Raw genomic sequence first — 15,232 nt, 5'->3', positions numbered from 1 at the left:
ATGCCAAAGTCTTGATAAACATAGTAGATGGTTCATTTTTTTTAACAAGTAGATATTATTTTTATATAACATACTCTTATCTTGTATTAATTTTTCTAATTCTATGAATCTATTGTCTTCATATTTTTCTGATGTAGTTATTAAAGAATATGAATGTTCTATTATTTGAATAGATTTAACAATACAATAAATACATATGAAAGTATCTTTTTATATCGATATCTTGTGAAAAATGTATTTTTATCGAAAGAAAATCTATTATTTCACCAAATTCTTTTTCAGGGTAAAGACAGCTTCACTCATATAAATTCAAAACTCAGAAAAGTCATTGTTGATATCCGAAACGCTTCTTTCTCTTCTTGCTCAGACGATGCTTCATCCATAGCTGAACTACATCGACAAATACAATTGCAACAGAAATCAGTCATTTCAGATGAGGAATATAATATAAAGAATCAACTTCCTTACCTCGATGCTCCCCTATCTCTGTCTGCCTTCGATAGATTGCACGGTTTGATAATTTAATTTTAATATCTTTATTCTTTGATTTCGTTAAAATCTAGGTAATCATTAATTAATGATTAGATAATGATATTTTAAATTTCAAGATTGTATTTTTAAACTTAACTTTTTAAAATTATTAAAAGAAAATCTTATAAGTTATTAAAAATAGTGAGTATATTCATTAATTTAAAGTAAATATCATAATTCTAGAAATGGAAAACGATATCAGTTATGATTTTAAATTTAAAAAATAATTAATTAGTAACTGGCGTCAATTCTCATTCATTCCAAAATCAAGTAACTACGAACTTTAAGATCCATTTTAATTGCCATAGCCCGAAATCAAAAGAACTTTTCGAAAATCGTTGTAATACTTTCGAAAAGAACAGTAAAAATAATCACGTTAGGAGTGTATCGACTAGCGTTTTTGAAGAATATCGGTATAACAATTATACCGATTCGCAAGGATCCATGAATCAAAATGGTATAAGCGATCATTCTGCTAAATCCGTCAAAGAACACCAATATGGAAAAGGGACCAATGGATGGGCTCCACTGGTCTATTTCGATGAAGAGCTCGAAGCCGATATGATGGAGCAAATCGAAACTCAGCATCATGCAAATTTTAATAAAGAGGATACCTCGGGATGCGATAACCTTACTAATGCATCATTCGATGATAGTGGCTGTTGTCGAACGAAGAACAACGGTGAAATGAAATAATGATAGGAATTAATTTTCCTTTATAATATTAGAATGAAAATTTTTGATGAACAGAACAAGAATAACAGGAATATACCGATATTTATTGTCGGATCGGGCTTGATTTTTCGCCCTTTTTTAAAATATCGGTTATAGGTCTATTAGAGTTGGTCGATCTAAATCGCGAATTAAATCAACCCGATTTTTTTTTAAAAATCAATAATTTAAATTAAAATTTAAAATAGTAAAAGATAAGGACTTAGATAGCAAAATCTAAATTAAATAACCAAATTGCACTATTAATTACCATTATTTTCTATTTTAATTTTTGACATGGTAGAAAAATAGCTGATCTTAATAGCAATAGTGAAAAAAATTATTTAATATTCAAAATGTACGAAACCATATCAAAAATCTACACATATTTATTTCTTTATAATAAAAAAAATCAATTAGTTTGTGAAATTAAGAAATAACATATATTAAAATTCACTCAACATAATAGCGAATTTTAATTTGAAAAAATAAATTTCATTTGGCACTTTTATTTGAATCAGAAAATTCTACAATAAAATTATTTTAGCCAACAATATCAGCTGACCTTCTTTCCACACCGATATTGATAGTTAATTTTTTTTTATATAACTATATTATATAATATCATCGGCTCTTTATTTGAAATAAATATCAAAAGAAGAAGAAGAAACATATATCATTATTTAATTATTAAAAAATTTCCAACCCTTGAACCATAATCCTTTACTTGCAAGATAATATTAAACTGATATTTTAAAAAACGATATTTTACAATATTAGACAAGAATTCTTTAATTAAAATTTGAATTTTTATTTGATATAAATTGCGATTTAAATCAAAAATGTCATTTCTAAGGCCTATATATTAAATTTATCTATTAGATTTGATAAAATCAGAGACTTGCAGGCACGGCCTAGGTATATGGGCCGGTCTGTATTTTATTTTTTTTAAATATATCCGGGCCGGGCCTGAATTTTTTTTAAAAAAATAGCCTGGCCGGATCCGGCCGTATATTTTAAAACCAAATATTTTATTAGCTATAAAAATTAAAAATAAATATAATATTTTAAAAAATCCGGGCTGGGCCGAAAAAGATTTTTTTTTAAAAAAAATCCGGACCGGGCCAATTGTACTCCTGCAGATCTCTAATATAAATTAAGAATATTCTTATATAATTGAGGTGATAATATAAACTAACAAAATAATTGGAAATATGTTTAAAAAAATGTATTATTTATTTTTAAAAAAAATGTATTGTATAACTGTAAAACCTGTCTAATTTCTGCACCGTTGGGAGCAAGATTTTTGCGCAACTTATGCCCAATTTTTCAAGACTTTTTATTTTCTAATATTAGATAGGAATTTTATTGGTACTACAAATTTTTGTCAATTAGGAAGTTGCCCCAAATATAAAGGGCCAAAATTAGACATGCCTTACATTGATTTTAAAACTTTAATAATTTTAAAAAATTCTTACAATTTATATTGAACATGAATAGACTAGATGAAATTCTAATTTCTACACAATAGAAAGACTTTTAGAAGAAAAAATTTTACAACAATTTAATATATAAATAAATCAATGTTTACATTGATAAATATAACTGAATAAAATACACCTAAATGATAATTTAATTAAAATTTGATAAAATAGTGTATTTTCAATACATTTATTTATACAAAGAAAAAATTGCCTGGAAAAATATTTATCTGGAAATGTATGAAAGTATTAATTGATGATTTTTTTAAAATACAAAATATTGTTTAAAAAAATACTTTATATATTTATTTGTATTATAAAAAAACCATTTAGTACTGTTAAATCATTTTATAAAAAAGTCATGACTTCTGTAATAAAACAAAATGTTTTAAAAAAAAATCAAAATCATCAAATATTATTTAAAAATGAAAACTTGGCCAAATATATATTTATTTAATTTTGACACTATATTTATCACTTTATTTTTATACCCGTGTTTATAGAATGTATCAGCAACGGTAAATGCGACGGCATTGAGACCGAGACGGAAGAACCAATGCTGCTGCTTCAAAGGGAAGAGGACGAATGGGACGAAGAAAAAAGGAGCCAGATTTCAGTCGGGATGGCCTCCTCCGGTTACCATACGCTTAATAAGCCATCATCTTCTTTCAAATCCAATTCCCTTCCTACGAGCAATGAAATCCTCAGCGATGACGATTGCCATTGCAAAGATGCCACTGTTATGAATAATGAATTATTTGACAATTTTAAAATTCGCCATGAGACGGATATTTCATACGAAATAAATAGCGACGATAAACGCAACAAATATTGTGTCGATGACCAATACGCTTTTGATGATGTAAAATCGACTGATAAAGTCATAGAAAATAACTCGAAGATAGTTTCGAACTATGAGGTTCATGATTTAGGTAACCAGCTTATTAAAGCCTATCACGATGCTAGTCTTGATGACATGATCAAAAATAAGGAAGTCAATGTATCCAATGGAAATTTTATTCAATCTAATCCGGTCTCGGATATCGGTATTAAGCCTAGGCGTCATTTTCGAAACGCCCGTCTCAGAAACTCTGGTAATGTTATAAAGTAAGTTTTTTAATATATATGTTATTTTTTTTTAAAGATTTTAGTTTAGAGTATTTTTGAAATGCGAATTTAAGAATAAAAATCATTAAACCAAATTTTATTATTATGATTTAACTATTATTTGAAATTTTAAACAGTTTACTTTTGTAACATCTGCTTATTGACTATTTTTAATGTATTTCTATAGAACGACAGATTTAACGCCTATGGTGAATTCTAAAAGATGCATGAAAGATTCTAAATCTCCCTATGAGGTATTATGAAGTTCAACAATTCATTCTTTTTTTGCATTATAAATAAAGTACAAAAGTTGGGCAGTTCATTGAAAGAAAAAATACAAATTCTGACTAAAAAAATATCTTCGATATAGATACAATTATTTTATTAAAATGTCCAAAACATAAAAGATAGGTTTCCCGTTGTTTTCAAAAATAAATTCACATTATAGTATAAAATATGTAAGCAACATTTTTTATATTTTATACTTTTTCAATTCGAACATCATAGATAAAAATGATTTTAAAAATAAATATCAATGGTTTTTACCGTTCTTTTGAACAAAGTCCATTTTTTAAAAAAATTTAATTTTTACTTATAAATTAATATTTTTCAATAAAAAAAACATTTGTATATCGTCAAAATATAATTAAATTATTTTTTTTAAACGATATTTAATCGAGATATTAATAAAGATTGTGAAGGTAAGCGTTTCAATTTATTTTCTAAATAGCTATCTAAATATTGCCCGGAATCACTGTCTTTGAAAATATTTAATATCTATTCTTTAAAACTTGTTTTTTTCATTTAAAAATTAGTTATTTTAAAGAAATATCATTATCAAAAAAAATAATTAAATGGCTTTATAAAATTATGTATTTACCTTTGCACAATATATTGATAAAATACTTTCGAAGTTTTAATTTATGTTGTTACACTGGTGCGATTTTAATTTTAAATTATTTTTTATGTCTATAAAAGAAAATTCCTCTTACGCATTAGGTATATTACCTAATGATTGAATTATAAGTGATTTTTTTTAAACATCTTACCTTCAGAATTTGTTTAATTATTTTATACTTTCCAAAAAATATAAGGAAATTCATCTAGAATTTATAAAGAAAGTTGAGTATATTTTTTCCATGGGAAGATTCAAATTTTATCAGTATTAATTAATTATATTTGGCATGTACCAGGTTTTGTTTATCCAAATAAATTTATAAGTATACTCCATAAAAAACGAAAATATTTTTTTTAATGGACTTTGTTTGAAAAACGTAAAAATAGGGGTATTGACATATTTTAAAATTAATCTATGATGTTCGAATTGAAGCGAGATAAAATATATTAAATGTTGTTGTTTCTGTTGAAAGACAACTAGGAGCCCTCTAAGATACTCGTATATTGTGCTAAATAAGAGTATATTTAAATACAAGTACTTTTTATAAAAAGATTTGGTTAGTCGATGAGGTCAAAATAAATCTTTAACTTATTGTTCACAAAAAATTGATATCATCGCTTTCCCACCCAACTACTTTTAAGGTATTCCGTGACCTAACAATAAGAATGGATATATATCAAATTTTTTCAAATCTTTAGTAATTTTTTAAATTACCGAAAATACTAACAAGCTCATATTTCGAATATTATAATAAAATATTTTACCAATATTAAAAATCAAATCTCCATATTGTGCCCAAGGGGCAATCAATCTAAAATGGTAGACATAAATATATTTTATATCACCCTATAAAATAATTATATTATCTAATTTACGCGATAAGTTGGTGTCAAAATATAAAATAATAATGAATATTAATTTTTAAATATTAGAGAAAAATTAAAAACAAGAAGTCCACGAAAAAGAATTTAATAAAAGTGGTTATTGAATTTTTAAACAAAAAAATATAAAAGTATCTGTATTGTATCATATTCTTTTGGAAATAAAGTACTTATTTAAAAATGTCAAAAAAATACAACTAGATACAAACGAATTATATTTTAGAAAGTATTCACAGTATTGCCCAATTCTGTAAAGTAAATATTTCTGATCTTATTACATAATATCAAATTAGTTAAAAGATACTTTTCAAATGTATCGAGACACTTGTAAAATTTTTCATAGATTATTTAAGACACCTTTTTATTATACTCATATAAAGTTTGTGTAATGCTAAGAAAATCTATTAATACTCACATCCATTGTGTAAAGTAAAACTTGAACTTGGCATAAATTAGAAAGAAATAAACAAGACAGATATTTATAATAAAATTTAACATAAAAAATAGAATTATATTTTATAAAAATTTATAATAAAAAACATAAAATTTATCAAAATGTATCCATAAATGTATACAAATAGAAATGTAGCTAGATAAGATACCGATACAGCATCTTTGTGTCTCGATACTTTCGTATCTAAAATTATTTATTTACAAAAAATATATTGAAGCTTTATATTATATTTACATGGAAAACTTAGTATGAAATGGAAATCAATTCTCTCAGACTCCAACTTGAGCTAATAAACAAAAAGCTGGTTGATGCAGAGACAAAATTTTATAAAGGTTTCCACAAAAATCACGAAGTGGCCCCAATAATTCATTGTCCACTTGTGATGCACGAAACAAATTACGACTTAAAAATAAATATTCCAAATGGCGATGTCGCGTCTCATAAGAAAGAAAAGGACCAACAGATCGATATTATATTACAAAAGTAGATTAGTTTATGATTTTGATATCCTAAAATCAAATTTTAAGACTACTTTTAAGCAGGGACCCGGAACAAAGGCATTTTTACGCTTCCGTTCCTCAGTCATAAAAAATTGTTTCGTTCTATCTCTAGAACGTTTTTAGAAAATCAATTAAATTTATTTTTTAAATATAGACATTTTAATTAATCTTTATTTTATCATTAAATGAATCAATTATTACATCGAAGCAATAATATATTTTCTAAAAGATTATCATTTATATTGGTTATTTGTGGTGTTAGATGACCGTCGAAAAACAACGTTCAACACTTACCTGGCTACATAGAGTTTCTAATACGATTTGAAATATAGGATAGAATTTTTTATTTTATTGGACCAGTATTTAACAAATTTTTTATAGTTATAGAATATCATTCTTTTTCAAGTTTTGCTTTTTTTCTTTTTTTATCCTTGGATCTTAGAAACATTTCAAATTCATCATATTCTTGTCCTTCTTCAGAAGATTTATCCAAATTACTTTATATTTAAATCTTCATCCTTAATATGTTCCAATGTCGCCAGTAAATGATTTATAGCACCTCTTCGTTCAAGAGATTTAAACCTAGGTTCTAGGTATAAGGCAGAACAAAGTAATTAATTTATTATCACTTTTTTCTTATAGTTTAGAGCTAAAGTCAAGTTTTTAAAGCCTTATTTTACATTTGGTACATTGACCTATAAAGTCACCTGGAAAAATGCTCTCTTTTTGGAAAATTAAGCTTGCTTTCTTTAACCGCTTTAATGAGGTAACCATTTTTCTAGTTTTTCAATCTTCATCGGAGAAAATCTTTTTAGGGTATACCATTTGTAAGGATTTAGAAAATAAAAAGAACTTAATATATACACCTATTTGATGGATTAAAAATTTTATTTTTTTAGTTAGAAAAAGATCGTTCCAGAATACACGTTCCGTTCCATTTCCCGGAACGTTCCGTTCCATGTCCCTGCTTTTAAGGCATTCTTACTTTTCAACCCCGTTTTATTAATTTTTTAAACATTATTATCTAAACTGATCTAGATTGCTGATGTTGGAAAAAGAGTTGAAAATAGAGCAGAAAGATGTCCAATCAAAGGTCAACGATAAGCAAAGGATTATAGAAGCCCAAGAACGCAAAATACAAAAATTGGACAAAACCAATGAAAAACTTCTCAGTGCATTAGGAAAATTAAACGGCCTAAAAATCAATGATAATTCAATCGAGCTTCCTGCAAAAATTACTTGAAGGTCTTTAATAAAGAGTCTACCTTATTCATTATTATTAACACATTTCAATTATCACATCATTTAAACTGATATACCATATATAAATAAGCGAGGCAATATATTTATTAACAATTTATATTTATTGTTATAACAATTATTTTTTGAAAACTTTGAACAACCCATATTATAGTAAAATCCTTTTGATTTATATTTTTAAACAAAAATGGTTGTTAAATTATATTATATAAAATCAATATTTTGATATCACAATTTTTAAGATATATTAATTTTAAAAAAATTAAGCAAGTAATTTAGCATTATATAAAAAAATGACCATCTTGGTCATAAATTAAAATCGACCGACATTTCTATCAATTATATATACATTGTAATTCTACAAATTTTCCCTTTTTTTAAAACAATTTATTGTTTGTTTTGTTTTTTTATTCTTGGTGATTTAAATTGCATTTATGTTATGTGATGTTGTTAAAAGAAATAAAAAAATTTTTCATGTATAAAAATAATAAAATTTTATATTTATTCTTAGAAGAAATCCTAGGTTATATAGCTTTTGAACTAGGACACCCTATTTTGATCGGTTTTAAGTGTTTGGTGGCATTATTATTTTTCGTATTTTATTCTTGTCTTTTTTATTTCTTACTTAGGCTGTTAAGTCAACACTGGGCCATTTCATGTCAAATCGATCAAAAATAGTACATTTTCGGTCGACCACTTTTAAAATTGTTAAAAATTTCTGGAATTATATAGGTTGAGAAGGCCATTTATTTTAGCTCGCTAGCATACCTGGTTCTCGAGATATAAGAGCTCATAGGTGCAAAAAAGAGCCACTTTGGAATCTCTAAAATTTTTAAAATGCTTATATCAAAAACTTTTTATACTAAAAAAATATATAATGTTGCAGGTAAAAAAAATCTCTAAGGACTATCAATAAACAAAAAAAATAATTTTTTATTTGCTTTTTATTTAAACACATTTAATAAATATATATATAAGATGCGAAAACCTTAGCGACTATCGACTTCCAGAATATACATTATGAAAATATTGATACGTTTATAATAAATGTGATAAAATTTTCCAGTTCTGCCTCCCCCCCCCCCTCACCATGCTTAAAAAGTTTTACATTTTTTAGATCTCCAAGCTGTTACTATACCGAATGACTTATTAGCTCGATGATGTATAACAGCTGAAATAAAAAAGAATATTTTATTAGGAACATTATCGATTTTACGACAAAATAAACTGTTTAAAACTTCTCTTTCAGCATAAAATCTTTAACTTGCCCGTTCAGATTAACCCTATTGCGTACACATATTACAAAAAAAGGTATAAATTTTAATATAAATTTTTTTAGTCTAATAATACACATGATGTATAATAGAATATAGATACACATATATTTTATTTATTTCTATAGATAATTTTTTCAAAAATGAAAGACAGCTATCAATATAAAAATTCACGTAGTTTACAAGTTTCGAACAATGGCATTTTTCCAATTTATAAATTATGTCATTTCTCTTGTATTTTTAAGGAACAGGAAGTTAAGAATCCTAATAAAAGAAATGTTTTACATATAAATATGTTGTTATATTCGTTAATAGTGTTTAAAATTTAAGTTTTAATATACGTGTACTCAGATACATAATGCGCACAAATGCAATATGAATTTGAGCTTTTTGATTTTTTTAAAATATTATTAAATGTTCTTTATTTGCTATCTATAGTCAAAATATACTGTATTCCAAAAGATAGTTCTGATTCTTACCTTAGCGGTTCATCCGATGAGGAAATTCTTGATTCAAGATCAGCAGATGTTGATTTTAGCGTAAATGCAGTATTTCAACTATTGGTACCACTATATTCTAATTTTAAATTGTATTTTAATAATTGGTTCTGTTGTATAGAACTTCAAGAAAGGGAGTATTGCTGCAGCTAGAGCTAATAGAATTTATAATTGCCAGTTTCCAACTGAAAAAGAATTTAAAAGATGGAACGTAGATCTTTTATCGAGAAGAAGGCAACAGTAAATGGTGTAGAATTATATGCTACTAAATGGCATGAACATGATAATAGGTCTGTAATTATTCAAAGTAGAGATCTGCAAAACTAGGCCCAACCCGAACGGTCTAATATTTTTTAAGAAAATTCGGGCCGGGTCGGGTCAGAAATTTTTTAAAATATATTTAAATTTAGCAATTTTATGTTGAATTTTTTATGTAAAATAAAAATATGTGATTTAATTTATAGAAAATAGACGCCAAATAACTTATATCGTTTATTTTGAGCAGTGGCGTAGCTAGGAAATTTCCTTAGAGGGGGTCCATACATATAAAAGCTGGGGGGCGATCTTCGATAATATATAATAAATATATTTTTTAAATGCATCAATAATATGTTATTATAATTTATTAGATTATTCTCAATGACTTTATAATAATACTATCCAGAATAATTTCAATAGTAATATAATATCCTTCCACAGACATCAAAACCAGAAAAATATAATTCATATAAAATCACTTTTAAGTCTTTTGAACGTATAATCTAAAATAAAATTTTGCTCTGGGAGGGGTCCAAACCGAAAACCACCCCCCGTAGCTACGCCACTGATTTTGAGTAATTATAAAAATTAATTTCTATATTTAAAAAAATACGGGCCATGCTGGCGCAAAACTTTATAAAAAAATTTCGGGCCGGGTTTGAAAAATTAGGCCCGATGCAGATCACTAATTCAAAGTACGTATATAGGTAGTTACCATGTTGGAGATTGTGAACGATTTGATAGAAAGGAATGATGAAAAATAAAAATTCCATGTCCAGCAGCTATAAAAGTTTACAATATAAATATGGGAGGTGTAGATTTAATGGATTCATTGATGCTTTATATCGAATTCACATAAGATCACGTAAATGGTATCACCGTATAGTATTCCATATACTTGATATGATCCTCATAAATCTTGGTTAATATATAGGCGAGATTTTGTAGCTTTAAAGATACCGGTAAAAGAGATGTCATTATTAACATTTAAAATCTCAATAGCAGATGCTCTAACAAAAATATGAACGCTAGCATAAAAAAACGAATATCAATTGACACTAAATATAAAGAAAAATCAATTGGTTACGAAAGTGATTTGTACCAAATATGGTGCATCATTATGTTTTACTACAAAAAAACGATTGTTTTATTATTTCATGAAAATTAATATAAATTTGTTTTATTACATTATTTATCAAATAATAAAATTATATGTCTTTATTTTGTAATAAGTTTGAAATTGAAAGAATACGATACTTTTTACATGCATTGTGTATTTAAATATACTGAACTTTTTTTTACGATTTAAAATTTTTTTTTATAAAAATTATTTTTAGCTTATTAAGGGCCCTTTAAAGACAAAAATAAGTCTTTTTTAAAATTTATATCATTTATTGATATGTCGCGCAATAAATGGTTAATTTTAAATAATTCAACCCATCTGAAGCTTATTATTTTATCGTCTCTCTACCAAAACATTCGGGATTTGGAGAGTGTATAAACATATATTCTAGGTGCAGATCAATTATTATATTCTATATCAGAGATGGACGTGCCAAATGTTAAAATATCAAAATGTTGCAACCCATTTAATCTACAAAGACATGCTTGCTTATTATAGCAAAAATCTAAGAAAGATTCTACCCTGGATGACCCAAAAAATTTTAATCAATTTAGATAGGTTAATATGCTCTTCATGCCAGCAAAAATTAGCAAACATTCCTTAAACTTCAAATGACAATGTACATAGAGTCTCCCCCTCATATAATTAATCAAGAGGCTATTGATAACATTTATATATCCCTACAATCAATAGGGAAATCTCCCATTAAAAGAAAACGTTTATGTGAAAAGAAATATCCAAAGAAAAAAATTTGTATAAAATTATACCACATCAAATGATGAAATTCTAGATACCTTAAAAATCAATTTCCCACAGCTGTCGATTACAAATAAATTTAGCCTACTAACATTAATCAAATTGAACAGTAAGAAAAATTGTAAAAAAATTTAATATTTCATATCATATGGCGTTAAAATCAAAAGGTTTAATAAAAGAAAAAGCGTTTAACACCGAATCCTAGTAAGACAATAGATGCCGCCACTTTTTTTATTGTCAAAACTATTTATAGCAATGATGAATATAATAGATCGATGTCTGGGAAAAGGGATTTTATTTCTATAATTAAAAATGGTGAAAAGATTCAAGTCCAAAAAAGATTAATTTTAATTATTTACGAAAGCGAAGAGAGATTAATAAAGCGCGTGTAATACCAGGAACGCAAAAATTTCATACTTTTCATCCAATTTCTCAGGATAAAATTGAAGCAAAATTCTATTTAAACTCAAGAGAATCGCAAATATTAAATATAACATTTAACTCAAATATTAATGCGAATTTATAGAGAAAACGAAAAAATATATTTTATTTATTATTATTATTAAAAAATGTTCATCTACATACTATATGTATTATCTAAAAATATTTAGAATACATATATCAAAACGAAAAACAAAAGTAATAATAGGTAAAGTTATAAAAATTAAATTATATAAAATTGAATTGTAAAGAGTTGAATTGTAAAATAAATCGTAAAAGGTTGAATTGTAAGTCAAAAAGCAAAAATGAAATAACAGTACAAATTTGAATATATAACAAAAAATAAATGGATATATAACATATATCTATGACAATTAATGGTGGATGGCCTGTTTTAGAAAAAAAATCGAAAAAGAGAAAGTGTTAATTAGTGTTTTGCATCCTCAAGAACCCTCACTCTTATACATATTCCTCCTATATTAACAAATAGTGTATATATAAATCAAAAATTTTAGATATGGTCAGTTCATCACTTGCTACGTGACGAACATACACTTTACGTAAGGATGAGACGATTAAAATTATTCATCTTTATAATTTATTTTCTTAAAATATATAATTAAATATATCTAACTAAATTTTGTTTCAAATATATTTTAAATTATGGAATGGATATGATTATCTATCTATATTTCTATATTATTAATAAAAATGAATTATAAAAAAATTATAAGAAAGAATTTATTATTGGAAATTTGTTACGTTATTAAATGTCAAATGGGAATTTGCCCACATTGCACCTCAGTTTAATTAGTATATTTAGAAATTCGAAATTTTTTAGTATGAAAAATCAAAATATCCTGTTATTGGTAAATTAGCAACAAAATTTACACCATAATCCGTAATTTCATAAAGCGCCATCTATTTTTTTCCAAATTTTGGTAAAAATGTATATTTCGGAAGAGTCGATACCGGCCAAGGTTTTAATCGTATATATTATATATTTATAAAAGTGTCTAAATAAAAAGCAAAAAAGAATTTCGAAAACAAACTTCCTTTTTTACTTAAAAATACAGGTAAAGCAATATAGGTAAACCGGAAGTTAAAGACTCAAATTGGCACCAATTTTTATTGTTTATTGATAGACCTTTAGAGATTTTTTTACCTACAATATGATATATTATTTATTTTTTTTTACTATAAATAGTTTTTGAGATATAAGCATTTTAAAAATTTTCCAGATTCCAAAGTAGCTCTTTTTTTTTACCTATGAGCTCCTATATCTCAAGAACCAGGCGTGCTAGCGAGCTAAAATAAACGGCTTTCTCATTTTTTTTACCTCTAAATAATTCAGAAATTTTTAACAATTTTAAAAGAGGCCGGCCGAATCGTGATCGATTTGACGTGGAATGTCCAACTATATAACCGGCTAAACTGCCGGTGGTTTAGTATTAAATCAAACCAGGCCACACATAATAATTTCTAAAAATCTTTTATTTTCGTTATTAATTTTTATTTTTAATGTAAAATAATAATTGATGTATTATAATATAATAATTTAATCATTGAAATTAAATCTTGCAATTTAAAATTATAATGTAAACGTTTATCAACAGATTTTTTTAAATATTATAAGACCATATCCGAGAGTGTATTTAAAGTACTCGATGACAACCCTTTTCATTTTGTTTTATAAAATGAAATCTTTTAATATAGATTAACAATTAGGCTGATTTTTTAAATTTAAGATGGTATCCTTCATAACTCTTGGTGGAATAGATTAATGGCACGTGTTAGATGATGAACACCCCAAAAAGATGTTGGTAAATTTTCAATATCCCTCTCCCTTTTAACGAAGGCAGAAAACGAAGAAACGCAATTACCTATGAAATGGTACGCTCTAGCCAATATGTACAGGTCGAGTTGGGGATCCTCTGACTCCAATTTGTAAATCTTAATAAGTGTGTATTATTTATATGGTTAAATAGCCAGTGAAGCAATAAAAATATGATTAATTAAGAAAAAATTTATAAAGCCAACTGAAATAAATTATATTGAGAATTTAAAATATTTGTAGTATATATAAAAATATACATTCATATCCTTGAAATTGGCCTGAAGAAAGAGTATCATATGGTTTTTGTCTGACGCTATAAATATGTTGGTGATGTTTGGAGAATTTTGAAGGACGTTTCGTAGCTATTCAATTAAATAATTATTATAAATTAAAAGATCGTTTACACTATTTAATGAGAAATTAAAAACGCTTTAAATAACAGTTAGTATCTCGTATACCTAAGAAAAATATGAATCGAATAATTCCTGTATTGTACGAAATATTCTAATCGAAAATTAATTTTTTTAATAAAAATGAGGATTATTAAAATTAAATAACTAATAGATATGGAAATAAAGTAAATAATAAATAAAAACTATTCTATACTATTCATTTTTAATTATAAATTCCTATAATTGTTTAAAATTATATATTACACTATATGAGGCAATGTTGATCCTATAAATGTAATTCGTAATGAAAATTATCTTATCACTTTTACACATACCTTTTTAAATATTATATTAATTCGATAATTAAATGTGAAACATAATAAAAGTAAAAGGGAAAAAATATCTTTCTTGAAATATATCTATAAATAAAATTCAATTATTTATAACATTAAAAAAAATCGGTCTTAAAACGGACGCGTTCTTAATATGCATTAAGGACTTTTAAGGAGCAATTTTTAAGGACGGACTTGGTTGGACCAAGGCCCATACGGACTTTTCCCATCTCTACATTCAGCTCTAATATAGACGTAATCTGGCGAAATTTTTCCATTCTCTATCATTTAGCTCTAATAAAAACGTTTGTTTACCCCATCTGACATATAACTCTGGTTTCACCCCGGATATATGTTGATTTATTGTCTAGACCTGTATAAAAAGTAAAATATTATTTCAGCTGTACTACTCGCCGAAAGGATTTCACAGCGGATACTATCAAGATATAATATTTTATCAGTTTGGTGGAGCTAATGTTTTATAAGATAAGGGTTGGTC

At 25.9% G+C, this 15,232-nt stretch overlaps 2 protein-coding genes across 5 annotated transcripts in view; one reads left to right on the top strand and one right to left on the bottom strand.

Annotated features, from left to right (window-relative positions):
* The window catches only part of LOC135922765 (uncharacterized), a 122,432-nt gene extending 114,514 nt beyond the window's left edge, over positions 1-7,918 (top strand). For 3 of the 4 annotated variants that reach the window (XM_065457223.1, XM_065457224.1, XM_065457225.1), the window contains 6 exons: positions 283-511; positions 767-1,213; positions 3,227-3,830; positions 4,018-4,084; positions 6,311-6,546; positions 7,602-7,918. In XM_065457223.1, coding sequence (XP_065313295.1) covers positions 283-511; positions 767-1,213; positions 3,227-3,830; positions 4,018-4,084; positions 6,311-6,546; positions 7,602-7,806 — 1,788 coding nt within the window. In that variant the 3' untranslated portion in view covers positions 7,807-7,918. The remainder of the gene's footprint in view (positions 1-282; positions 512-766; positions 1,214-3,226; positions 3,831-4,017; positions 4,085-6,310; positions 6,547-7,601) is intronic. The other variant, XM_065457226.1, reaches the window with a different exon arrangement.
* Positions 7,919-13,743: 5,825 nt separating this feature from the next.
* Positions 13,744-15,232, bottom strand: part of LOC135931635 (GDP-fucose protein O-fucosyltransferase 1-like) — a 33,764-nt gene continuing 32,275 nt past the window's right edge. The window contains exons 7-8 of the mRNA XM_065468875.1: positions 14,267-14,371; positions 13,744-14,125 (exon numbers count right to left, since the gene is read on the bottom strand). Coding sequence (XP_065324947.1) covers positions 13,931-14,125; positions 14,267-14,371 — 300 coding nt within the window. The 3' untranslated portion in view covers positions 13,744-13,930. The remainder of the gene's footprint in view (positions 14,126-14,266; positions 14,372-15,232) is intronic.

The sequence above is a fragment of the Gordionus sp. m RMFG-2023 genome, chromosome 1, assembly GCF_954871325.1.
Source record: "Gordionus sp. m RMFG-2023 chromosome 1, tfGorSpeb1-WG-v2, whole genome shotgun sequence".
Classification (NCBI taxonomy): Eukaryota; Metazoa; Nematomorpha; class Gordioida; order Chordodea; family Parachordodidae; genus Gordionus; species Gordionus sp. m RMFG-2023.
Note: the sequence above shows the minus strand (reverse complement) of the source record. Positions and strands in the feature narration are given on the sequence as shown.